Below are 26,537 nucleotides of genomic sequence, written 5' to 3' on the forward strand. Positions count from 1 at the left end.
TTACCATGTGAGCTCAGTGCTTTATTTACATTTTCTAATTTAATTCTCGCAACCACCGAGTGAGGTAAGTACAATGGTCTCCGGTTTATAAGTAGCCACGGGCAGTCTGAGGCTTGGTTTGATGAAGAGACGTACCCAGGCCGCAGAGGGTTGGAAAGAGAAGTGGTTAGCTTCCGTGGTGGAGCTGGTGGGCTACCGCCTGACTCCATGACCCATGCTTTCTGTCTCCCTGTAACTTCTTTTTCCTCAAGAAGACATCTTGAAAACTCCCCAGGACAACCCACAAGCAGTCCCTCGATGAAGACTCACGGACGAATAGCTTGGGGCTCCTTGAGCAAAGGGAGGTGACCTTGCTGGTCGCCTCCTGAGTTCCGGCAGCCCGAGATCTCGCTCAGCTCGAGCGCCCGTTGCTGCGTGCCCCAGGCCTCAGAGGAGTGTGACAATAATTCCTTGTTCAAGTCCAGTGCTCTGGGACTCAGCAGCACCTCCCAACCTGAGGATTTTGTAATCTGGAGTCTATTCCCGGAGCCCGGTCTGAGGAAAATGCTGAGGGCCCTGAGGAAAAAGGGTCTGTGTTCGGGCCTGTGGGCCTGGCTGGGGGCTGGAAGGCAGCGTCCCCATGCCGGTAGGGATACAATGGGCACACTCAGTGGGCGTGTGGCCCTGGGGACCTGCTTCAGCCCAGAGGTCAGATTATATCCCCTGAAACAAAGCGTTGGGTTTAGCCTCCTACTCACGCATTTCGTTCGCTCCTCAGTAGCTCTGGCTGGGACTCTGCATGCCCGGAAGGAGGGGGCTTTTATCCAGCCATTCTCCACGGCCTGGGCTTGCGTGACCACAGCATCCAGCCCTGGCAGGCAGCACTTGGCCAGAGGCACGACTTCCAGTGTTGGACTTTGGCGACAGGGTCCTCGCAGAGAGAGAGGGAGGCCGGCCATGGCCAGGGGAACCGTGGGGCCTTGGAATGAGTCAGTGTGGCCGCCCAGCCCTGGGGACTGGTTTCTCCACAGGTGATTATTGGCCAGGGAGGAGAAAGCAGCCAGCCAGGCTCCATTAAAATGCTGCCGCGGGCAAGGAATCATCTAGGAACTGTCCCCTGCAGGGCTGACAGAGTCTGGAGGGGTAAACTCCCAAGTCTCCAGCAGGGTTTCCCACCCAAGCCTCTGGAGGTTACTAAGGGAGCTCTGGCCCCAGAGGAGGCTGGCTTGCCAGGTGTTTCTGACACAGCTGAGAGCAATCATCCCTGCAGCCACCTTGTATCCAGCCATCTCCCGTGCCAGGACTGGGCTCACACTGTCTGTTTTGTTTGCCAGAGCCCTCCAGGCTTGGCGACGTTATCCCCATTTCATAAATGGGGCTCAAAGAGCTAAGTCACGTGCCTCATCTGTAACTGGCCGGACCCGGATGCAAACCCGGGAATGGGTTTCTCCTATCCCATCCTTAGCTTTCTCAGAGGGTAGCACTGACTCGACCCAAGATATTGATTGGGGGGTGAGCATCTAGGGCAGCAACCACAGCCATGGAGTTTATGGATAGCTCCACGAGATGAAATGGGAGTGGAAAATGGCACTGGAGTACAGGCACTGAGTGTAGTTTCTCTACGTGGGCAGTCAAGGTGAGCGCCTCATTGATACACAGTCATCATACTGGTACGTCCTCCGTCTTGGTCTTACCCTGATTTCTGTGGGTAGGCCCGTAGCCAGACAACCGGTCTTGGGGACAACTACAGCTTTTGGTACACACACAAGAGCCGAAGCCATTCCGTGGTTTTCTGCCTTTCTCACCCGGGCCATCGGATCTGTCTTCCGTGTAAACCCTCTCTGCTTCCCCAGTCAATGTGTATGCTATTACTGTCCATCCTTGATTCCAATTATGCCCTTGATCCCCAGAGGCACTTTTTTCACATGTTAATATCTTTGCAGTTGGCACCCATTCTGTCATTGAGGTCTACGTTTAAAGTAGTGGGGCGGTTTAAATTGCTGCTACCTTTTTAGAACTGATGGGGACCAAGAACGGGGCCATATGATAATTCAAGCATTTATTCAACTCATCAGATGCCTACATTATGCTAGATGCTTAGGAGATAGAAATAACCAGCATGCAATCCCTTGCCTTAGGAAGGTCACAGTCTTGAGGGGCAGATAAGGGCTCCTAATTTAAGGAGCCAGGGAGTATGGAGGATCAGAGGAGAGAAGGCGGGGAGTCGGGGACCACTCGGCGGAGAAGGTGCATCGTGAAGAGGGTGGGAATACAAAGGGGCTAGGAGGGGGTGGGGATGGTTTGGGGAATGGTATTCTGGACCACTGACTAGTCGGAGCAGACAAATGTTCAGAATCATGAAATCCTGTGAGGCGTTTGCCGGCTTCAAAGGGTTTGCTGTGGTTCCAGTGGAGGGCACTTGTGGAGACATGGGTGTAAAATGAGGTCGCAGGGATAGGCAGGGGGCAGATCTTGGGGGACCTTGAGCTCCACACAAATGAGCTTAATCTCCATCCTGAATCCAATGGCAAATCACCGAGTGGTTTTCAGCCAGGGGGGTGATGCCCTGATTTGTGTAGAGGAGCTCCGTGTTGGGAAACGGATGGGAAAGAGGATGGCGGGGTGGGGTGGGAGGAAATGGACGGAGTGACGGCTGTTGCAAGAGAGAGAAAAGTCACCCTGAATGAAGCAAAAGCCTCATTTTTATTTGCTGTTCCTAGAGAGGGTGGGCCTGATTATGGAGGCTTGAGGTGGATCGCCCAGTGTTACAGCGGGGCCTCTAGAACCTGCAGGTGGAAGTGGCTTTGTTCTTACCTTAACCCCGTCATCTAGCGGGCAACTGCTAGTGACGAGCCACCCCATCAGTAGGCAGGCTGACTATATGAACGAACGGATGCTGGGAAAAGCTAGAAAAAGAAGAAGAGCTCACTACTTGTCGATGCCTGTTAAAGAAGAGTCCTTATCAGCCTGCAGCGGTGAATTTCCAGCTTGCACTTGCCAAATTAGCTCACCAGCCAGAATTGTTTACGAGTGGATGGGGCTGTATGCCAGTGCTCCGGGGGGAAAATGTGCAGGTCTTGGTGAGAATCATCACAGGGAGGACGCAGTGGATATATCTGGGTATGAGATAGGCTATTCATCATTCAAAGTCATGAGAAAGAAATAGGTAGGTTGTGTGGTTGTGCCTGGGAATTACACAGAAGACGCATAATCCGTGTTGTTGGCCGACTGACCCACCTGCGATAGACAGTGGGGACAGAGGCTGGGTGAGAGGAGGAAAGAGCTCCTCTGCCACGGTGGCAACGCCTTGGAAGGGGTGGGAGATGACTGCTGATATGGCGACGCCAGACTTACGGTTCTCTTCCCCTCCCCGCTTCCCCGAACAGGTGCAGTGCCATACTTACACAGGGTACTGCTGGTGTGTCACCCCAGATGGGAAGCCCATCAGTGGCTCTTCTGTGCAGAATAAAACTCCTGTATGTTCAGGTACCGTAGGGAGGGGCGGGAAGAAAGAAAAGAGCTGGAGAGAGACCCTTAGCTGGTCTCCTGCCTCTCGCGGGGGAACCTTTGAAAACTGGTTGAAAGAGGGGTGGTGGTTAGGAGCCCTCTTCCAGGTCAGGGAGGATTCCATTCGAACACACTGCTCTGCAGTCAGCTGGATGATGGGGTCCATATAGGCCCATGTGTATGTATTTCTTTATTTTGAGTTTAGGTTTCTGGTTCAGTGCTCTCTTCCCAAGCATCAGCTGTGACCCCTCGAGAATGGCATATAAATTTTTTAGCTTGGGTGCTCTGCTTGCTGGTGGCCTCAGGAGCACTTTATTGAGATAGATTTTAAGACCGTATGGGAGTTCAGCATCAGAGGCTGAATGATCAACTAGTGATGTCTGTCATGGGCACACGAGAGGAGAGTGGTGGCATGATGCCATATATTTGTCCCTCCTCCCCACCCCACCCCGACAAATGTAATGTAGAGTAACGGAAAACTTTCATGACAGTGGCCCTCAATTCTGGCTGTCATCGGCAGTGCCTGGGGAATTAAAGAGCCCAGGTGTCGAGGCTCCTCCCCGTATAGTCTGATCCAGTAGGTCTGGAATGAGACCTGGAGTCCACATGTTCGAGAAGCTTCTCAGGTGGTTTTGGTGACTAGACAAGCTAGGGAATCATTGCTTTCTAGTGACCCATTACATAAGCCCATAGCATAATTAAGTTCCTTTCTATTTCAAACTCTATAAGCATAGAGAAATTTTGCTCTCAGGTCAGCCTCGTGGGATTGTGCGCTTTGGATTTATATAAGCTCCACACTTTCCACTTCCATTCAGATAGTAGGGGACTTGGGAGTCACTCCCTTAATTCACTATGTGGCTCAGTCCTCATTCAAGAAAGCCTGTCCAGCCACAAGCTGCTTCATATTTCTTCGTATCTTTGTGTATAAGGTTTTATTTATTTACTTATTTTTAATTTTTAAGTGCAAGCAAATTATAAAACATTTTCCTAAAACCTATGGGAAACTCCAAGGGTTAGCAGTCCTGCCATCCTAACGTTTTTCTGTTTTCATAAAACGTATTCATTTTTCTACTGGCCCTGCTATATAAAGGGAGCGGTAAGAAAGGGCAGTGAGCATCTACATTAGGAAACCAAGATTTGCAGGCCAAAATGGAAAGTTTACTTTATTTGTGGTTTACATGGAAACTGGAAACCTTAATTGGGGTTGGTGTGGGGCAGGGCAGGAATGAGCCCTCCTTGCAAATGACCTGGAAAGTTTCATTTAAAGCAAACAAATGCACCAGAAACAGGCCACGCAGGGGAATATAATTGAATTCTCACAAAACTAGTATATGGAGAAGGGGTATGATATGGAGTGAGAAAATAGGGATTCTTTGTTTCTCCCGGTGGTGGGACCTCTCTGCATATGCCCTCATGTGGGTGAGCTGCCCCTGCCCTGCATGTTGTGGGTTCCATGAGGAAGACAGGTGCCACAGGGTCAGGACCGCAGGATGGGTGCACGTGGCATCCTAGCACATGCAGGGCGAAGCGTTCGGCCAAACACACACACACCACCCCCTCCTCGAGGAATAGGCCGCGTCTAGAAAATTGTTTCCATGCCTCAGACTATTTTGGCCCATTCAGTACAATTGGGCCAACAATTTTCTACTTAATGCAGATGGAAAATCGCCGATTTCCTGCCCTAACCAGCAAGGGATGTGAATCATTGCATTTGCAGTAAGAGGGGTTTCTTTTCAGTTGGCCCTACTAAGTGGACATGGCTCAGAACATGGAGGTGGTGGGAACTGGGGGAGATGGGGAGCGAAGGTGAGGGGCAGTTATCGGAACGTTACTCACCAGGGAGTTATGTAGATGTGGAGTTTTATAAAAAATCTGGTCACGGCTGTTGCCTGGAAATCATGGTTCACCTCACCGGTACTGTGATATCAGTGACATTGATGTTAAACAAACCCCACTTGACATGTATGTATGTACTAGCTTTGTATATAATGTCCCTAGACGTGTATACAATGTATGTATATACATAACCAACCACACGCTCATAACATGAGGCTTTGCCAGCTCTTTGAAAGAAACCAACAACCACAATGCATTCTGAATGTCTATGTTTTTGTTTCCCTTTTACCCAAGGTTCAGTCACCGACAAGCCCTTGAGCCAGGGTAACTCAGGAAGGAAAGGTGAGTAGAGTTTTATGCTCTATCCAAATGTTTGCTTCTAAAGCCAGTCCAAGGAGAGTTCTAGACAAGATGGAAGGAGCCTGGGTGTAAGCTAAAAGTCCCCCCACAGAAAACCTCCATTCTTATTCTGGGCTTCCTCCTAGAAGCACCGGAGGTAAGTAAGGCTCGTACCGTGGTGGGGACCAAGCTCGCAGACGTTCTGAGGGATGGGAGTGAGTACGGCATAGAGAGCTGGCAGGGCCCCTGAGAATCTTGGTTCCTGGGCAGTTCAGTCCATCAGCTACCGCGTAGCCGGCATTACGCCAAAAAAGACGATGAAGGCAGGCATGTCCAAGTCTGCCCCGACCCTCTTGCTTTGGAAAGTCGGTTGAACATTTTTTCCCTTCCCCGACTCTCCTTAATAATTCATTGTTCCAGCCCATCTGGATTTTCTTCGCTAAGACTAGCCTGGCTGCACGGGCTTGCCACCTGGGCAGCCGTTGTCTTGGGATTCCCAATCATCCTGTCTTTAAACTTGTGTCTTGTTAAGTCCAGCGGGACAGTGAAGCCTGCACGTGCACATCCGCGTGACCCTGTTGGCCTATGGTTTTTGTGATGCACGCAGTACGCTTTCCCCAGAACAACATCAAATAGAAAAATGTAAAACACCACGACAAGTCAAGAGAGACGCCATGGAAGAGAGGATAAAACTTTATAGTTTAGTGCCCTTAATGGCACGGTGTTCCCGCCTTTTGAACAAAGGGCCTTGCATATTCATTTTGCACTGGGCCCTACAAATTATGTGGCTAACCTCAATTAAGGCATTTGTCTGAGTGCTATTTAGTGGAGCCGCCGACATGAGGAACAGGTCCCTGGGATATGCGGACCATAATTTCCAGCGTGGAGGACACTAAGCTCCACCACCGGTTACCTTCAGGACCACACACACACACACGCACGCACGCACACACACAGCTTGTAGCGGCATGCAGAACAAGTATCAATTTCACTGTGTGCGCAGGCACTCTAGAACCTCCATTTCAGGCTCTTGGGTAAAATCCAGATGGGGGATGATTGCATCCGAATCTGGGCCTCGGGAATTTCATGTTTGTGAATGCCCACGTGGAGAGCCGGGCCTACAGAGGATCAGTGTGAGGTTCCCCGGGCTTGTCCTGCACGTGCTGTCACGAGGAGACTGAGGCGAGACCCTGGCCCCCCGCCCCGAATCCTTATTCCATGGGGGTGGGAAGAAGAGGCAAAGTCACCCTGCCCGATTGCGGGAAACGAGAATCTGGAGAGCCTGCTGCCCCCCAGTGCAGGTGCTCCGAGAAGTCACGGAAGCGGAGCATAGTGATACCACTAGAAAACGTGGACTAATGGGCCTTCCCGCAAGCAGGAATGAGTAAGTGGGTAAAAAGAAGGGAGCAAATGCCTTTCTAGGTCTCTCCCAGGACAGGGAGAGGTAGCCGTGTGTGTTTGTGGTTCCCTTTTGGGTGGGAAAGTGGGAGAAGGGCGTAAATCATTCTTCCTGCAAAGACCTGAACTCCTCAATCCTGTGAATGGCATGTGCCCGTCTATAGTTTGCTGGAGTTGGAAAGGGGAGCTGCCTTCAATTTTGCTTGTTGCAACTAAAGACTTCAGGAACATCGCCTCTATCCTGGGGCATGAGGTCGTGGTGTAGAAAAAACGCTTGGCAATCGTGCAAAACATACCACCCAGATTTTCCCCACCAGAGAGAACTGAGGGCGTGAGGCTGCATGAAGCCCCCACACTGAGAAAGGCAGACGATGGGATTTTAGTTCTTAAACCGCACAGAGAAGTACTTTCCAGGTTGATGTGGCTTTGCACCCAATGGACAACAAAAGAAACAGACCGGTGGTCATTGCGGCCTCCTGGTGATCCAGTTGGAAGAGGGCAGGGCACCCTGATTCCTCCAGGGATGGTGCAAGGAATAGGGGTAGAGTCTGACGCCTCCTCTCAGAGACAAGTTGCTCAGTTTCCAGCATTTCGTTCCCCTACTCCAGATGGGTTCCTGCCTCCCAGATGGCTCTGCGGAGGCTTCCTCTGTGGTGCAGAAGCCCAGTGGGGGATGCTAGGACTCGCTCGTCCCTGGAGACTTGACTTTTGCCCATAGCCTCTCCTTCCTTCTACTTTGGAGGACCTACATAGGTGCTAACCCTCTCCTCTTTGTCTGTCGTAGGCCGTGCAGAGAAAAGCAGGCTCAGGCCACCTGTAGGAAGGGCCACCTGAAGCCACACCTGTCCAGGAAGCTGGGGTTTGAAGGGGGACAGGGTGCGAGAGGGCATTTGTAATATCCTGTGTCGGCCGCTGAGGTCCCTCTCTCGGCTGCCACTTAAGAATGGAATGTGCTCCGAAGGGCAGCAGGTGGGAAGACACAAAGGCCCCTTGTCTGAGCTGGTGCCCACACGTGGGGTCTCCTAGACGGCATCTCCCGGGAGCTGGAGCTCACAGCCCTGAGGCCTGCTGCAGAGATGCGAGGCCTGGGCCCTTGTGCAGAGTGAGGGGTACAAGCCAGGCCCCGGGTCTGGGTGTGAGAGTGGTGGGGGGTGGCAGGGGGGAGCGGGGGTTGAGGGGAGAGGCGCAGGCCCAGCCTTTCCTCTCCCGCCCTCTTGCCTTTTGGAGCCCGCTCTGCCGACAGGGCTCGGAGGGATCGGTTCCCTCTGCCTGGAAGGAATGAAAAGGTGTATTGTGCAAAGAAGGAAGGTCTGGTTGCCAGCCAGGAATTAGTCCTGCGGAGGAGAGGAGGAGAAGGCCGAGCAGAGGAGGCTGGGGGAGGAGGCTCAGAGAGATAACAGGAGGTAGGGAGGAGGGAGAGAGGCCGGGCGGTAGCGGGTCACAGGCGGCTGGCCCAGACAGGAGGCCTGGGTTGCGGCTCCTGGGTCCACAGGTGTGAGGCCCGAGGGGAGAAGTGGGGGAAGGAGGGAGGGAGGCGCTGTTATCTTACCCAGATGCACGTGCTCTGGGAGGGGAGGAGGGTCAGAACTTCAGACTATTTACTTAATCCCTTGGAATGTCCTTTCCTCGCTCTGTTCTTTGGGCCCCTTGTGTTTCACGGACCCCTTTATGGGCACATGTGTGGTAATTAACACGTGCAGTGTAGGTCCCGGGCCATGTGTTTGAGTTTCAAATATCCATTGATCTGGGGCACTCCCATCTTGGCTCCCCTCCCCTTCTTCTCCTTTGGTCCTTGCCCTTGAAGAGTGATGCGGGGGGGGGGGGGGCAGGGGGAGCTGGGGGGGCACACGTGCCTCCACATGTGTGTTATTGGTGCTTCAGAGGACTATCAGAAGAGAGCAAGAAGGCCGCCCTTGAGCTCTGACGCTCTGCTGCTAAAACAGTTGGAGGCCGCAGAAGCTGAGGTAGAGATAAATTTTTGGTTTCAACCGAAGCAGGTCGAAGGACAGCTGGGCAGAGGCTGGGAGGCAAAATGCGTTTAGAGATCATGAATTTACCCAGAGCAGATTTTCCCGGCCAACCAAGGCTTGCAGATTTTCCCAAGGTGCCTCTTTCTGGGGTCTTGATGCTAATGAAAGTGGACGATTTGGGGAGCTTCCAGGATTGCTGAATACGGAGTCAGGGACTGGTCCTGGGCTTGATTGCTTGTGAGGTGCAGGAGGGGAGTTCTCAGCCTCTAGGGGGTGAGGGCCGGAGAGCATTTGTAAAATTCTTTCTGCCAGTTCTCTGGGAGCTTTCTTCTGTGCACCCAGGACCACGGAGATCCCGGGCTGGTGCTTCTGTACACAGCGAGTGAAAGTTGAGGGCCGTCAGGAGTTTTCTGCAGTTTGAGTATTTCCTACTTGTAAGAGGTCTAGGATTTAGCTGTTTAAGGAAAGTGAGAGAAAAATGAAAACATTAGCAGGCTCTGCCTGCATTTTCTGCACAGACTTCTGTACTTGTCAAGCTAGTGTTGGAGAGGGGCAGTACTCCCAAAACCCAACCCACCTTTAATTTGTGGAGACTTGTTATCCCCCCTGAGCTGCTCCATACTGTGTGCTCTCAGTAAACAGTGAGTCACAGTTATTTGTCGTGGGTCCCTCTCTGCATCTCAGTGTTTAGAATCTTTCACGGAGCCTGGTCTACAGGTTGGTGCCGGCTCAGAGGACCTATCGCTGCGGTGGTGGATGAAGCAGAGCTCTCATTCAGGGCTGAGGGATGTGCTTAGGGCAGGGTCTGGCAGTCCCCAGACAAAGGGGACTGTGTGGCCTCCAGCCTCGGCTCTCCTGTGGTCGGCACACCTAAAGGAGGTTCACCTCGCTGCCCTGAGCCTAGCTGAGGTGTGCGAGGCTGGCTGTCTCAGAACATTCCCCAAGCGGAGCATCGTTCCTGCTCAGATGACTTTAACCTCTTCCCAGCTACCTCTCTTTTCTCTTCCCCCAGCACTGAAGGAGAGGCTGGGTCAGTAGTCGAGCTGTCGGCATTGCCATCAGATGGCAAAAGTCTGACTGCCCACCGTCTGGGGCTGGATTTGATTGGAGACGGGCAGCTGCTGACCTCTAGGGGTCGGGCCTCTGCTCACATCAGATTTCCCCAGGGACAAGCATTCTCTCTCATACGGTGCCTGATGAAACAGAACTGTGCCTCAGCAGCTCCAGGCCCGCGAGAGGCGGTTTTTTGCTCTCTGCATGTGTGTTGCCGCTGTTTGCTGGTGTCCCGAGCCGCCCTGGCCAAGCCCGGCACTTCCGTGTACCGGCTTTGTGGGGTTCGGTTGCAGAGGGGTGTGCCTGGGTGTGTTTGAGTGCTCATGCGTGTGCTGTATCTCTTTCCTGCCCCACCCCCCAGTTGGCTCATGGCACTCAATCCCGGCCCTCCATCTCAGTCCCTATTCTGGGGTCTCTGAAAGAAAGCTATGTGTGGAGGCTACTAAACAAAGAGTTTGAATCCCTGCCATATCCCCACTTCCGAGGACCGGAGAGGAAATGGGGTTTAGGCATCTGGAAAAGCCTCCTAGTCATAGATCCTTATGAGTCCCTGGTGTTACTAGTAACCTTCGGTGTATCTACTTGGCTTCTTATTCTTTTATTCAACAGATATTTATTGAGAGCTTCCTAAGTGTCAGGCTCGTTGCAGTCACTGAGGACCCAGTGACAAGTAACATGATGAGAGTCCTGGCCTTACCCTGTGGAACCATTCTAATGGTTCTTAGCCTCTTCTTACAGAGGTTATCTTCAGATGGAGGTAAAGCCTCCCAGGGAGCACAGATGTCTAGATGCTGGGAAGCTGTCACCTGGGCAGGGAGGCAAAGCAGGTGACCCCTTCAAGCAGCCCTGGTTGGTAGTTCCCATGGCCAGAGCCTCTCAGGAAGGGCCCTCGGAGGAGGCTGCCTGGGCATGGGCCCACTCACAAGTTCTTGATCCCTCTGTCTGGTGCCTTTGTGGGACCCCCCGGAGTGCAGGTGAAGGCTCAGAAATTGTCAGGCCATCGAGACTACACTGTCCCTTGACTGAGTGAGTTCAGTTCCAGGCGTGGCCCAGTAACCTGGACAGAGGCAGGGATTTCAGCCAGTGGGTGCAAAGGCCTCAGGACCACGTCTGAACCACTTATCGCCAGCTCTGAGTGCCATGGAGCTCCCAGGGGAGGGGCGGCTCTCAGGTCCTCCTCTCCCAATTTTGTGACTGCTGAAAGAAAACTGAGATTCAAAAGCAGCTTGTTGTAAAGTTTCTACGGAAAGGCAATGGAGCTAGAAGAGGTAAAACCATCTTGAAACGAAAAATTACGTAGGAGGGACCATTCTATCTGATTTTTTTTAAACAAAGAGATCGTCAGTGCTTTACTCCCCCATGTCCCGTTATGAATTTCCAACTCATACTTCCCTGTGTTCTTCTGAACAAATGCTCTGACCTCTCCCCTTTTAGATATGTTTGTTTCATTTCCTATTTTAAAAATGACTTTTTTTTTTTAACGCTTTTAGGTTCACGGCAAAATTAAGAGGAAAGTACACAGATTTCCCATATAGCCCCTGTCCCGATAAAGGCACAGCCTCCCCCATTATCAACATCTGCACCAGAGTGGCACATTTGTTACAATTAGTGAATCTTCACTGACACATCATTATCAAAAGTCCATAGTTTGCATTAGGGGTCACTCTTGGTGTTTTACTTTCTATGGGAATGGACAAATGTATAATGACATATATCCACCGTTATAGTATCAGAGTTGCTTCACTCTTCTAAAAATCCTCTGTGCTCTGCCTGTATATGCCTTTTCACCCCCACTCCCCACCCCTGGCAACCCCTGATCTTTTTACTGTCTCCATAATTTTGCCTTTTCCAGAATGTCACAAAGTTGACGTCCTGGTACTCTGATTAAGACTTATACTGCTGTAGTAATCAGGACAGTGTGGCCTTGGCCAAGGGATAGACACAGAGATGAAGGGAACAGAGCAAAGAACCCAGGCCTGTACTTCTATGGCCAACTGACATGACTAAGGTGTACAAGTAGTTCCAAGGTAGAAGGCACCACAGTGACTGGACATCCATAGGCAAAAACAGAAAACCCCAAACCTCACAACAATATACAAAAATTTATACAAAAATTTATACAAAAATTAACTCAAAATGGACCTCGGACCGAAATGTAAAATGTAAAAACTCTTAAAACTTTTAGAAGAAATCACAGCTAGGTGAACCTAGAGCTTTTGTGTCTTAGAACAACTAACACATGGTCTAAGAAATTGACAAACTGGACCTAATTGGGATTAAGAACTTGCTCTGAAAGATCTTGTTAAGAGAAAAAAAAAAAGTACAGACTGGGAGGAAATACTTACAAACCACATATATGACATAGGACTTCTATTTAGGACACGTAAAGAACTCTCAGAAAGTCAACAAAATACGAATAGACATTTCACCAGAGCATCTATGCAGGGGGCAAATAAACACACAAAAAAGATGCTCAACATCATTAACCAAAAAGAAATGCAAATTAAGATCATGATACGGTACCACGGTACACCTGTTAGAAGAGCTAAAATAAAAAATAGTGACAGTACCAAAGGCTGTGGTGAGACTGGGTCCTTCATGCATTATTGGTAAGAACGCAAAATGATACAGCCACTCTGGAAAATACTTTGGAAGTTTCTTTACAAAGTAAAGAACTAAACATTCATTTACCATATAGTCTGGCAATTGCACTCGTGAGCATTTATTCCAGAGAAAAGAGAACTTGTGCGTACACAAAAACCTGTGCGGGGGCGATCACGGCAGCTTTACCTGTAGTAATCAAAGAGGGAAACAACGCAGGCATCCTTCAGTGGGTGAAACACAATGGTGCCTGTACGACTCAGCCATAGGAGGAAATACGACTCAGCCATAGGAGGAAATAAACCGTCGGTATGCACAACTATGGCTTGGATGGATCTCAAGGGCATTATGCGAAGTGAGAGAAGCTGATTTCCAAAGGTCATATACTGCATGATTCCATTTGGAGAACATTCTAGAAAGGACAAAATTATAGAGACAGAGAAAGGGTTAGTGGTTGCCAGGAGTGAGAGATGGGGTGCACGAAGGGAAGTGTGATTATAAAGGGAGATCTTGGTGGTGATGAACTCGTTCTGTATTCTATTGATGGTGGTTACACGAATCTGCACATGGATAAAATTGCATAGAATTACACCACCTCCCCCCCCCACACACACATATACACAAATGAGTACGTGTAAAACTGGTGGAGTGTGAATAAGCTCTGTGGATTTCACCAGTATCAATGCCCTGACTCTGATATTGTACAATAATGAGGTTACCTATATAATTTCAGGTTACCTATATATTTATGTTAACTATAAATATGTTACCCCTGGGGAAACTGGGTGAAGTGTACTGTATTATTTCTGCAGTTTCCTGGGAACCCATCATCATTTCAAAATAAAGAGTTAAAAAAATCAGCACAGTTCTCTTTGTGCACCCAGCTCTGAACTGACTTTGCCACTGGTGGTTCCTTCTCCCCCCTCTCCCTGCTCCACTCCCTCTTCCTTTTTCTCCTCTTCTTCTTCCATGTCTGGTCTATTTTTTCCACCAGCATCATGTTTTTACTCTTATTCATGGGAATGTGGAGCTTGAGGACTTAGGGAATTGTTTGCAAAAAGACGACTTTAAGCTTGTTTTTACTTCTTTTGGGAGGGAGTGTGCAGGTGGGTAGATGGAATGCAAAACATTGATCTCTTGCTCTGGAAAGGACCTGAAGGGCCCAGATAACCTCTGTTCTCAAAGGTCAGGATTAGGAAAGCTCACAGTACATTTCTGAGCCTTGTGGTCATGGGACCTGCATCTTAGGAAATGTTGAGGTTGACTAAAATTCCATCCTCCTCCTGGTATGATTTGGGCCAGTGCCTTACAGGACTTTCGCAAACAGGCACTGTTGTCTCCCTGTGATGCCCAGATTACATCATTTCAACTTCTACACAAGGTCTCTGAGTCACACACTGAAGGGGTTGGTGGCTCTGGTGTAAATGTGGTCCCTTCAAAAGCGCGAACCTTCCAGTACTTGCAGCAGGCTGAAGTTTATCTCTGTGTCTTTGGAAAAGATGACCAATGGCAGCCTAAAAAGAATTCAAGAGGGAGCGTGACCCGTGATGGACATGGTTTGGGCAGAGCCCAAGAATCCAAGGGGGACTTGGGATCACTGAGAGACCTTCCAAATCTCAGGAGGGGGGTGGTGATTTCTTTTTTCTTCATTCTCCAAGGCTCCTCAGTCTCAGAGACCCCAAGAGATGCCATTAATACAGATTCCTCCTCTGGCCCCTTTGACACATTTGCTTTTGAAGGACCTGGAAGAGAAAGCTCTTTGTATGTGGTCAGAATAAACTCATTGTACACCCAAACAATTAACTCCTCAATGGACTTGCCAGCGCCTTGAAAGGCACGGCCCTGCTTCCCTGGACCTCTTGGGCTCTATTCAATCCCTTAAGCACACCAATGTTTTTGAGTTTTTGTTTTGTTTTGTTTGTTATTCTGAAAAGTCTTTCGCTGAGAATAGTCAGAGCGGATCAACATTGTCCTCAGCCCGCATTTATCTCCACTTGCCAGCGAGTGTCAATCAGGAATCAAAAAGCCAAACAGAGGAGGCTTTGAACGGTGTCATCGGGGGTCGAAGTGACTTCCAGCTGTCTGTGCGTGGGCCAGTCCTTCTCGCAGGGCAAGGAATCGTGCTGTCACACAAACCCACTGTCTGGACAGTCTTGCAGAGCCCGTGTGGGGCTGTAACTCTCTGGGGCCGCACCTCGAGGCCGAGGCATGGCTGGGGGTTGAAGAAATTGCCAGGGCCCTGGGGCTGGGCCATTTCCACTGCTGCTCACTCCCTTGGGGCTTGAGCACATCACTTTCTATCCCCAAGACTCGATCTCTTTTTATCTGCCTGGTGGCTTCCTCTGTGCTGGCCAGTGGTGAGAACAGATGAGGAAAGCCACCTGCCAAAAACTCGAGTGTTGCAAAATGTGGTACCATTATTGCTGATCTTGACGTTATCCTTGAGATGTTCTGTCAAGTTTGCCTCATTCATTCATTCATTCATTCGTGTAAGCTTGCCTTGTTTTTTTAATTGTTCTATTTTTTTACTTTTTTCGTGTTTCCAAACTTACTTTTTTTTTTTTTTCTTTTTTTGGCCTGGAAGAAAAGTGATAATCTTTGAATTGGCTTTTTTTTTTTTTTCCAGTGTTCTCTTCTCCTTGTTCTGGAAGAGTATTGTGGTATTAAAGAGAACTAAAGTCTTACTATTTGAGGTCCAAAAGAACCACCGACAATGAGCATCAGGCATCACATCGTCCTGTGCATATATGTAAACTGAGATTTCAGATACGTTTTTCTTTAAAGTACATGGGAGGGTCTCCACCCAGATTAAGAATCACTGAAATAACAGCACTACCTCCCCTTTTGTTTTAACAGCTTTATTGAAGCATAATTACATGCCATAAAATTTACCCATCATAAACGTCCAGTTCACTGGATTTAGCACAGAGCGTTGTGCAGCCGTTACTGGTGAACATTTCCATCGTTCCAAAAAGAAACCTTGTACCCATTTATAGTTATAACCCACTGCCTCCTCCAGTCCTAGGCAACTACACAGCTGCTGTCTATCTCTATGGGCTTATCTTTACTAGGCATTTCATAGAAGTGGAATCATACAATAGGTAGTATTTGCACATGCCTATGGTTTCTTTCATTTAGTATAATGCTTTTGAGGTTTATATTGTCACACGTATTAGTAATTCATTCTTTTTCATTGCTGAGCAATATTGCATCATCTGGATATATCACCATTTGTTTATGTGTTCGCCAGTCGACAAACATTTGGATTGTTTCCAGTTTGAGGCTATACACATAATGCTGCTATGGATATTGGCATACATGCCTCTGAGTGGACATGTTTTTCTTTCTCTTGGTTGGCTTCTCAAGAGTGGAATGTCTGGTAGAATGATAAGTTTATGTTTAACATTTTAAAGAAATTGCAAAAACGGGGGCACCTGGGTGGCTTAGTCTGTTAAGCATCTGACTTTGGCTCAGGTCATGATCTCATGGTTCATGAGTTCGAGCCCTGCATCGGGCTCTGTGCTAATGGCTCAGAGCCTGGAGCCTGCTTCAGATTCTGTGTCTAATGTTTTTTAAACATTTTTTAAAAATTTAAAAAAAAAAAGAAATTGCCAAACCGTTTTCCAACATGGCTACTCCACAGCAATGAATGAAGGTTTCAGTTTCTTCGCATCCTTGCCAACATTTGGTATTTTCTATTTTTTAAAATTTTAGCTATTCTAGCAGGTTCATAGTAGCACCTCAGTGTGGTCTTAATCTGCATTTTCCTGACAACTAGTGACGTTGAGCATCTTTTCATGTATCCATTAGCTGTCCATGCATCTTCTTTGGTGAAATGTTATTAAAATATTTTGTCCACTTTAAAATTAGGCTGTTCATCTTCTAACTGAGTTGTAAGGTTTACTTTATTTTTTTTAATTAAAAACTTTGATAGGATTTTAATTTTGTAAATCCGATTTTAAAAGTAAGTGGCTGGATAAAATGGTTTATTCTCGTGGTATTTATACCTTTAAAGTCCTTGCTCATACTTAGTGTCCGAAGGCCTTTAAAGTCCTTACTCCTGCACAGTATCCTGAGACTGGGAAGGCAGGCATACTTCATTTTTAGAAGAGGATATCCCTGCGCAGAGAAGATAAGTGCAGGGTTCAGTTTTCAGTTTATGGGATGTAAAGCCAGAATCTGGAGTGTGACCCCACTAGAGACTGGGGAATTGAGTGGAAGCTTTTCCCTCTCCCCGGGGCCCAGTGTGGGACCTGGTATTGTCCCAAGGCTTGCCAGGAAGCAGCACTGATGTGGACCTTGGACCCAGGCCTTGGACCTATGTTTGGTAGAAGGGTGCGTTTGTTTGCTGGGTTGGAAGCCAGGTGCCCAGGTGCCCGGAGATGATGGTCAGAGGGTCCTGTTGGCTTTGGCTTGGCTTCTCAGCCTTTGGGCAGCTGAGTTTCACAGGTGGCTCTCCTGGCGGCAGGGCACTTTGTCTTTTCTCACTTCATAAAGATTTCCATCTAGGGCCTCCATTGTGGCAGCACAGCTGTATCTCTTCACCCTTGGTGACCCTACGCTGCAGGAAGATCCACTCCCTGCACGTGGCTTCATGCGATGTGGGCTCTGGGCCTGCATCTGGGTAATCGCGGAGGTCCTTGGCCTGCAGAAGTGCAGAACTTCCCCCGGGAGACTGGAAACACTTCTTCCTCTCCTTGAGCAACAGACCTCTGCTGATTGCTACACCAGATGGGCAGTCCCAGACTCTCATCTGGATGATGGGCGAAATAAGCAGAATGTTTTCTCTTATCCTGCTCCAGAGAGAGTTACAGCTCTTGGAATACGGGAGGATTTTAGTTGAATATGAAAATGCTGCATGAACCGCTTTTCACTTGGGTTCTCACCGTTGTCCTCCTGGGAATGTTTGATTTCTCACTTTCCCTTTGTTGCCCTTAAGACTTCTAAAGTGAAGCCACCCGGTGTGGAGAGGCTGAGCACACCACACTAGGCTATTTAGACTGTGAACTCTGCATCCGGCAGGAGCAACCAAATGTGCATTGCAGCTGCCAAAAGACTTCATTCAGTGGCTCATTGAATTCAATGGAAAGAGGTGTTAATAGAGTCAGGGGAAGTGATGCTATTAAACAAAATGACATTGTGTGGTGCTGCTCTGTGTTTATTCTCCCTCAATGACTTCCAGATCAAACTTCCACAGTTTTGCATCAAAAGATGCCTGTTCAGGACTCCAGTGTGAGGCAAATAAGATGTCCAGCTAGTTAACTCCTCTCCCTCTGCTATATCTCATTCCCTGGAATGATTGTCACATAGTTGGGGATCGCCTTGGCCCCTGTCGGAGTGGGGTCTTGGTGTCAGCACAGGGGAATAATAGCAGGGTCAGGTGTCACACAACTGTCGGATTGCTGGCCTCAGCCTCCAGCCACGATTAGGGTCTCTATAGCTCTCCAGTCTTAAGATCCCAAGGGTGGGGTGTTGGTGCAAGAAAGGGATCAGAACTCTGTGTTCTTCCTCCCTCCTTGATAAGATGCAGGGAAGTCGGCCAAAGGTCTCGGGAGCTCCAAATGGTGGAGGGTTGTTATTATGGGTGATCTGACTGGCGTCTCAGAGACTATCTGAGAACTTTCATTCTCCATAGTTAATGAAATAGGTGAAGGGGATTAAGAGGTACCACCTTCTGGTTATAAAACAAATAAGATACGGGGATGTAACGTGCATAGGGAACATAGTCAATAATAGTGTAACAACTTGGTGTGGTGACAGATGGTCACTAGCCTTACTGTAGGCTGTATGCTTGAAACGAATACAATACTGCAAGTAAATTATTCTTCTGCTAAAATAAACAAACAAAACCGAAAGCTTAAAAATAAGAGCCATTGGCAAAACAAGCGAGCAAATAGAAATAAATGACTGACTGAATAAAATGACAACAAAATAGTCGATGCTTGGAGAATAGAGTGTTCGGTTGTAAAAGATTTCTGGGGGATGGTGTAATCGTCACACTGCCTGAGACCCTGGGGTTCTTCTTCCCTCATCCCCACCCAGGGAGAACACAGAGAAATCTCTCATCTATGCATTCTCAATGGCGGCAGAGATACCAAGCAGGTGAAAATGGATTGGGGGTGGCAGGAGGAAAAAGAACTCTTTGCTCTTTTTACATAGAAAGCACAGCTATACATACACCACATCAACAGAAACACAGTGTACCTATGTTATTGATAGTTCATTAGGTAGATGATTTAAAAAAAAAAAAGAGAGAAGGTCTAGGTGGGCGATAATGAAAAGAAGTTGAGAGACACTGCCCGACACTAAGGTTGGGGTTCTTGATGAAAAAAAGAGTCCTGAAAGGTGGGTAAAGTCTACACTCGCTCCTGACCTGCAGAGAGTCTTGCCCTGCAGGGAGCTGCCAGTGTTGCTGGAATGATGTAGATTAGGGTTTTGTTACTGGGCACCTCCTGCTCCCATCATCTCTGGTACAAATTTCAGAACAAATCCAGGGTGCAGTTTCCCACATCCCCTTCCATTTTGTTTGCCCCCACCTCAATGGGAATTGGAGGGCATGATGTTTCACAGTTAAAAAAATGTTCTAAGGGTTCCTGATTCTCTTCACTTTGGCATCCTGGAGACAGGATGGGCCCTCCTGCCCTTCTCTTCCCTTTTAGGTGAGGCTAGAGAAATAGCTAGGTGTTCAAGAGGGAATAGCACCACGGTCTGGTGTTTTCCTGAAGCTCTTCAATGAGGGCCACTAAGTACTATGCTGGTACCTTTCATAAGAGGGCAGGACGGAACTGGGGACACCAGAATTTTATGCCACCAAGTATGCTAACCTTATCCTAACCTGCCTGGGCAAAACCCAGGGCTGCTGGGGAAGATGCCTGCCCCCCACCTCAGTTTTCCTGCGGGGAGGACCAGGGCTGACAGAGTCATCATGCTGGTACGTGCAGGTTAGTGAGGGAGGGCCCTCCGAAGCCATGACAGTTGAGCTCCCGTTTGTCCCTCCCCTGGAATGGTGAACACACAGCTGGGTTTGTCTTACTCTTGGCGTGTCTCTGTGGTTCTTTTTTCCTTCCTGTTCTTGCTTTCTATCTTTCCTTTCTCTTTGGTCTCTTCACTGGGACTTGGCCGGGCCATGTGCAAACCCCAACCATTCAACAGTGCTGGAGAGTAGATAGTATTTACCTCAATAATGGTAGTCTCTTTTCGATTCTTTTTAACCCTCAATTCAGATGACGGGTCTAAGCCGACACCCACGATGGAGACTCAGCCAGTATTCGATGGAGATGGTAAGCTCTTTTATTACTTACGACTCTAATTCTCCCACCCGTGTTTAGATTTGAGGAACATCCTTTCTTTGGATGTTTGTGTAAGCTTTATTATTAGTTTTTTCTTTTTTAATTTCAATTTTTCCCAGTTTAGTCTGGGTTGTTTTAACCTTTTAAAAAATGCAAATCCTCCCAGGAACTGGTACACTCTCTACTTCTGGAAAGGTCCTCTGTTCTAGCCAGGCTTCCTGCCTGGCTGCTGATGTCCAACAATAACACAGCCTGGATGGACCCTTTGAGCTGCCAAGACCAAGGAGCCATGGCTGAGAAAGACAGGCCAGCACTGTCCCTTCAGTAGATGAACCGACACTTACAAGTTCCTTCTCTGTGCCCAGCGTTGTGCTAGGCCTGTGGGGGACAATGGAGGATTAGATGAGATGAAGCCTTTGCTCTCAAGACAATGGCAACTATCAGAGAACTTTATGTGTTAAATTACATGGTCTCAGTTTTTATTATAATGGACATTTAAGGGAGAAAGAGATCACCATGGTCTGGGAAAAGACTGTGTCAAGAGATGGAACGTGGACTGGATCTTGAAAGGAGATGGGAAGAATCAGGGCATTGTAGTTGGGGTAGTGGGGAGGGGAGCATATGGTGGGGATGGGGTATTGTAGGAAAGTAGGGGGAAAGGGATTAGTTAGTGGACCTGGTTTAGCTAAGTTGGACCGTGAGAGCTGAGTCAAGACATTTGTAAGAGGAGAATTCTAGGGCAAGAGAAATAGTGTGGCTGGTAGCAAGATAGAGGCTGGATGTCCCTGGAGGTATGAGGAATGACAGGTGAGGCATGGAGTGCAGAAGGCTGGCCTCTCTTTGAGCTTGGGTTGCTCCTGGCCTGCATTCTTCAGGATGCTTTGCTGTGTACTCCAAGTTCCCATGAAGAAGAGCAGGAAGCTTGGCAGAGTGCAATTTCTAGAAAGTCTGACAATGAGGTTTGACTCTGAGTGCAACATGCAGCGACCTCTGAGCAGCTTTCGGCTGAGTGTATCCAGGCCTAAATCACGAGACTGGACAGGGAGACAGGAGTAAAAAGAAATTATGCCATTGGTTGGTACTGTGGCTAGGGATGTCTCTAGCACAGGCTCAGCTCTAGATAGGATTGAATGTGAGCTGTCCTTTACAACTGGTCATTTAGTGGAACATACGTGTGTTCATGCCTAGAAATTCAGATGTTTCTGTGATCCACAAATCTCCTGGATTATTGGCAGGTCTGGGGTCCTGGGGGATCAGGTAGGAGGTGGAGACCGTGTCACCTTGGGAGATCGCCCCAACAATCCCACTGAAGACTTCATGACTCTGAAGTTGATCAGGGTTCTCCTGATTCCCATACCACTTGTCCACTGAGCGACCCAAGCCCTGAAGGCCCTAAAGGTTCCCCCAAGCTCTCTGGATGGAGGGATTCAGCCTCTGTTCAGTGAGAATCCATTAGGAAAGGTATTGATGCACACGTTGGACTCATCACTTTCCTTCCCATGTGGAACAGAGTCTCAGCAAACTGAAATCTGTTGTGGCTCAGTCGTTTCCTCCAAAATGGTCTCTGTGGTTTGTTTGGCATTCGTTTGTTGATTTATCCCCTTTAAATCTTCTTCCAGGGAAGCAGCTGAGAGAGACTTGGCTGGGCCCATGCTCCTCACCTCCTGGGATAATATTTTTATTCCTGGATGGAGCGGCTCAGCGCCTCTGGACTTAGACCACTCTGCCTCTGAGTATGGGAGGCCCTCGTTGGCTCCTATGAGCTGGCGGGTAGAGGAGCTTCCTTACTGAGAAGGGAGAGGGCATTGGGACAAGGTGGATGTGGAATGAGGGAGAAAGCTCCAAGCCTTGATGCCCCAGGCTTCAGAAAAAGCTCCTGAAGTCTGGGAGCTGCACTACAAGTTATCTACTCCCTTTGCCCAGACTTTATTTTCTCCCTTCTTCTTCTTCTTCTTCTTTTTTTTTTTTTTTTTCAGAAATTACGGCCCCCACTCTATGGATTAAGCACTTGGTAATCAAGGACTCCAAACTGAACAACACCAATGTAAGAAATTCAGGTAAATGATCTGCCTGGGATTGTATACATGCCGATTCGCCTGTGGTTGCCCTGTGGTTACTCCACAACTACCTGTTGTGTGGGCTTGGGCAAGTCCTTTAACCTGTCTTATCTTCAATTTCTACAGCTATAAAATGAGATTAGACGAGTTAATCCCCTCCAACTTTAATTTTCTTCAGTTAGTATGTCAGAGATCATCTTTCATGAGTAGTTGATCCTTTTAGCAAAAAAATCTTTTGACTACATGTTTTAATACTTTCAAGTGGCTCTTTATATGCCAGGCAGAGAATTTTTAAAAATGGCCTGGCATGGAAAAGTTGGACTTCAAGCCATAAGAGACTTGCTTCTGTGCGTTTTTTAAGGCTCAAAATGGCTGCTTACAGTCATGTATTTTCTGATATGATCTTTTGAGGGTCTTATGAGTGGTCAAGTTTTGGTGCTGGCTGAACCCCTTGTGGAAAGGTGATAATTTTTGAAGGGTGATTAGATTTGTAGGACTCACTTGTAGAGTTCATTGATCATCAGTGAAGACAAAAGCAATAAAGTTCATCTACCATCAGTAACGACCAGAAGTCCACCAACAGGAAAATGTATTAACAAACCCAATCTGTATCTCTATCATGGGGAAATCATCCTTCTTTTAGCCTAAGACCTCATTGTGAGAAATGCCCCTCTGCATAATTTATGCCTGGTTGGTGAATTTCATTTCAGCCATATCATTTTTTCCTTATGGATATCAAGATCTATAAACAAAAGACACATCCCTTTGAACTGATGGGCAGAGTTTTACAAGACCATCAATTAATGAGTGGGCTCTCATTGGCCCCCTTTAGGTTTATCTGTATGCCAGCTTTGTCCTAAAGGTGGGAGTGGGGAAACTTGAGTGCAGGAAGTGAGTTAGCCCATGAGGTAGATCCGTACAGCATTGGTTGATTTTCTCTGTGACTTGGGCTGCATGTGTTTGGTTCCCTTTTTTTTTTTTTTAATTTTTTTTTAATGTTTTATTTATTTTTGAGGGAGACAGAGACAGAATGCTAATGGGTTAGGGGCAGAGAGAGACGGAGATACAGAATCCGAAGCAGGCTCCAGGCCCTGAGCTGTAAGCACAGGTCATGACCTGAGTCGAAGTCGGACGCTCAACCTACTGAGCCACCCAGGCGCCCCTCTGGTTCCCTTTTTTTATCAAAGATGGAGGTATGGGATGGTGGGGTGGGAAGAAGACCTTGTGAATCCTGTGGGCCAGAGTCTTTGACACAATCGTGCCATGGTTAAAGCATAGACGTTGGAATCGGCAAAACCTGCATTCGCTTCCTGGCTCCGACACTTAGTGAGTGACCCAGTCAAGGCACATAATCCCCCCCTGAGCCTCAGTTCTCATCTGGGATTATGATCTTTCCCTCAGGGGACTGTGGTTAAAGGTTAGCTGAGTTACTGTCTGTGTGGAACTTAACCAGTGCCTGGCTAAGTGATAGTAAGTGCAGGATAAACGGTAAGTACCTATCTTTGTTATTCTCATCATCATGGTAGGTAGGGAACAATGGAAATATTAATGATACTGCTTACCGCGAGAATCTCAATCAGGAAAGAATTTGTGACTGTCATTGTAAGCAAAAGCTTCTTTGCAGAACCTTTTCCCGCCTCCCCTCTTGCTGTCAGGCAAATATAAGTCAAAGAGAGGTGGTTTTGGTGCCTGTGGTACCTCACTGGAAGTGACAGGAAGCAGTTTGCTGGCCTTTGGCATATGGGAATGAAATAGAAGCATTTGGATGCGAATGTGTGCCTGGGGGTGTCTTTTTTGTGGTTTTTGGCCCCTCTCATAGACCAGGCAGAAGGAAGGGCCATGCCTCCTGAGATGTTTCCCAGCGTGCCCAGGGAAGCCTGACTCAGCCCAGGCCAGGTCTGTAGGTTTGTCCGATACCAAAGCCCGTGCTGTTGCCATTACAAGGTTTACCACCTTCTACGTACAAATGAGCCCCTACCCTTGCCCACAAAAGTCAGACCTCTCATTTGTGAGAGTGTGCACTAGAACAGAATGTTAACGCTTGGCAAAGGTTCATGTTGGGGGGGGGTGGGGGTTGGGCAGGGCTACATAAGCTGCCCAGAGCTCCTGGGCTGAGTCAGGCTTCCCTGGGCATGCTGGGAAACATCTCAGGAGGCATGGCCCTTCCTTCTGCCTGGTCTATGAGAGGGACCAAAAACCACAAAAAAGACACCCCCAGGCACACATTCCCATCCAAATGCTTCTATTTCATTCCTATATGCCAAAGGCCAGCAAACTGCTTCCTGTAAAGGGTCAGCCAGATAGTAAACATTTTAGGTTTTGCAGGCCAGACAATCTGTCACCTATTCAACTTTACTGTCACGGCACAAAAACGGCCATAGACAATATGTAAATAAATGGGATAGCATAGACCTGGCTTCCAGTGCTAGCTTCCCGTGAGAGCTAAGTGACCTCGAGAAAGTTCGTACGTGAAACAAAGTTATTAGCGCCTTGCAGGGTTTTTCTGAGGATTCAACAATATATGAAATGCCTAACACATAGTAGGTGTGTCATGAATGATTTAAAAAAGAATGGCTTCTCTGCTAGCCACCCATCATGCTATTCCATTTGGTTTGATGAGAAGTCAGATCTACCTTAATGATAACTCATGTCTGGGGTGCTGGCTCTGCTATGGACTGGAGCCTCTGGGTCAAGCCCCCGAGGCAGGTTTCCCGTCAGAGTTTGCCAGAAGATTCTGGGTTAGGTGAGCTTCAGCCCCCACCTCTGGGGAGGGTGAAGTGGGCCTCAGAAGCCAGTCTAGGTGAGAGCTCTTCCCACTCGCTCTCGGAGGCAAGAAGGCCATCCCAGTTCCCTCTACACCCCAAACATCCGTCTTTCACACTCAGACCCTGTGACGCCAGGTTTGTTTTCTGGCCTGGGGACTGTTGATGTTGGAAAGGTTCCACGGGGCAGCTGAAGCTTTGCAATAACATGACGCATACGCCTGCAGACTTATCCTGTCTCCTTCTCTCCTCCTGGAGGTGTCGATCCTTGTTTTTAAGCCTTTGTCTTGTGTTCACCATGGTCAGTGTCGCCTGTTGAGTACTTGGCAGCCTCGGCGTTGACGGGTTTGCCTCTTCAGACTTCTCTCTCGGATCCTTGTCTCCGCTGCACCAGGAGCTCTCCCACTTTCAGGAGGACGACGTACCTGGCCAGCCGACGCCCTAGAACCTGAGAGCAGGTGTCTTCCCACCTATGAGTGTTGGCCAGAGAATCTGTTCTGCTTTTGTAAGAAAATATGAACTCTTGCGGAGTTTTTGGTATCAGAGGCTAGCTACTAAGGCATTTCTTGATATAACTAGAACTTAAAAGTCTTTTTAGTCATCTGCATTTTTATAGGAGAGAGCGGAGAGATTAACGAAATGACGAAAACTAGGCTGTCTCATTCTCCGTCCCATACGCCATATCCCACGGCTTCTAATTTTACTGGGTGCAGACACTGTCGTACAGCTGTGATTTACAAAAGTCTCTCTCCCTCTTGATTTCCACCCCCCCCACCCCCTCCCCCCACCCCCCAGTATGACAAAATTCTGTGCTTTCTGGCCTGGGAAAATACTCTCAGGACGTATGGTCGTGTGAGCCTTAACTCTTCTCTTGGAGCAGCATAGATATGCCCTCAAGGCACACAGGCCCTTTCCCTCTGCCCCTACGTGGCTAGCTCGCTCTCGGGGCCACTGGTGGAGTCATTTGATTTCCCTTCTTCCTTATCCGTCTGTTTCGTTCCTTTATTGCCACCTTTCCTAGTTAACTTCTTTCACGATCTCATCTGGGATTTCAGGAAGGCCCTAGAACCTGGCACTGTGGGTGAAATCCAGAAGGACTCGCTTTTCCTCCCTTGCCTCTTTGTCCCGCACAGCTTCCTTCCGGGTGTCCCCGAAGGCAGCGGCTTGTGGAAACTGTCTCCGGGAGACAGAGCTGTCAGCAGGGACACAGGGTGGAAATGCGTTTCTTGTAAGTTTTGTCATGAAAACAACCCCGTCTCCTCCTACGTGGGAGCGTTTGCCTAACTCACCATCCATGTCGCAGGTAAGGGGTTTGCAGCCCCCTGACCCTTACCTGTCGGTGTCAGTGTCAGAGCGTTGCTCCTCTGGGCCTGCTGTGGTTCCCTTGGCTGCATTTGGGATTGGTCCTTCCTCGCCAGGAAGCTCCTGCCGGGACAGCTGCTGTGACTGGGATGTGGGGGTCACTGAGGCAATTGCACCTCCCGGCCGGATCCCCCACCCCCCCAAACCAGCACTCTTGGCCTGCCCAGAAACCGCGGGGTGATGTAATGACCTGAGGCCTGGAAAAATAAACAGCTCTCAGGGAAACCAGCGGTAGCCGTTGTGAGCAAATACCCCACAGCCACCTGGAACCTTGCACATGACGTGATTGGAAGGAAGAATGAGTAATCCGCTAACGTTAGCAGCCGAGGACGGGTCTGGGCTTGTGAGCATTTAAAGTATCTATATAAAAACAAACCCTTGATG

At 48.5% G+C, this 26,537-nt stretch overlaps 1 protein-coding gene and 1 long non-coding RNA gene across 4 annotated transcripts in view; one reads left to right on the top strand and one right to left on the bottom strand.

Moving 5' to 3' along the window:
- Positions 1-26,537, top strand: part of SMOC1 (SPARC related modular calcium binding 1) — a 155,146-nt gene that overhangs the window by 100,804 nt on the left and 27,805 nt on the right. For 2 of the 3 annotated variants that reach the window (XM_042943639.1, XM_042943640.1), the window contains exons 4-7: positions 3,366-3,465; positions 5,617-5,664; positions 19,874-19,963; positions 21,949-22,029. In XM_042943639.1, the coding sequence (XP_042799573.1) occupies positions 3,366-3,465; positions 5,617-5,664; positions 19,874-19,963; positions 21,949-22,029 (319 nt within the window). The remainder of the gene's footprint in view (positions 1-3,365; positions 3,466-5,616; positions 5,665-19,873; positions 19,964-21,948; positions 22,030-26,537) is intronic. The other variant, XM_042943641.1, reaches the window with a different exon arrangement.
- On the bottom strand, positions 8,894-26,378 carry LOC122222881. Its single transcript, XR_006203928.1, has 3 exons — positions 26,125-26,378; positions 12,873-13,095; positions 8,894-9,483 (listed from the first exon to the last, which is right to left on the bottom strand). It is a non-coding gene; the product is annotated as an uncharacterized LOC122222881 (long non-coding RNA).

The sequence above is a fragment of the Panthera leo genome, chromosome B3, assembly GCF_018350215.1.
Source record: "Panthera leo isolate Ple1 chromosome B3, P.leo_Ple1_pat1.1, whole genome shotgun sequence".
Classification (NCBI taxonomy): Eukaryota; Metazoa; Chordata; class Mammalia; order Carnivora; family Felidae; genus Panthera; species Panthera leo.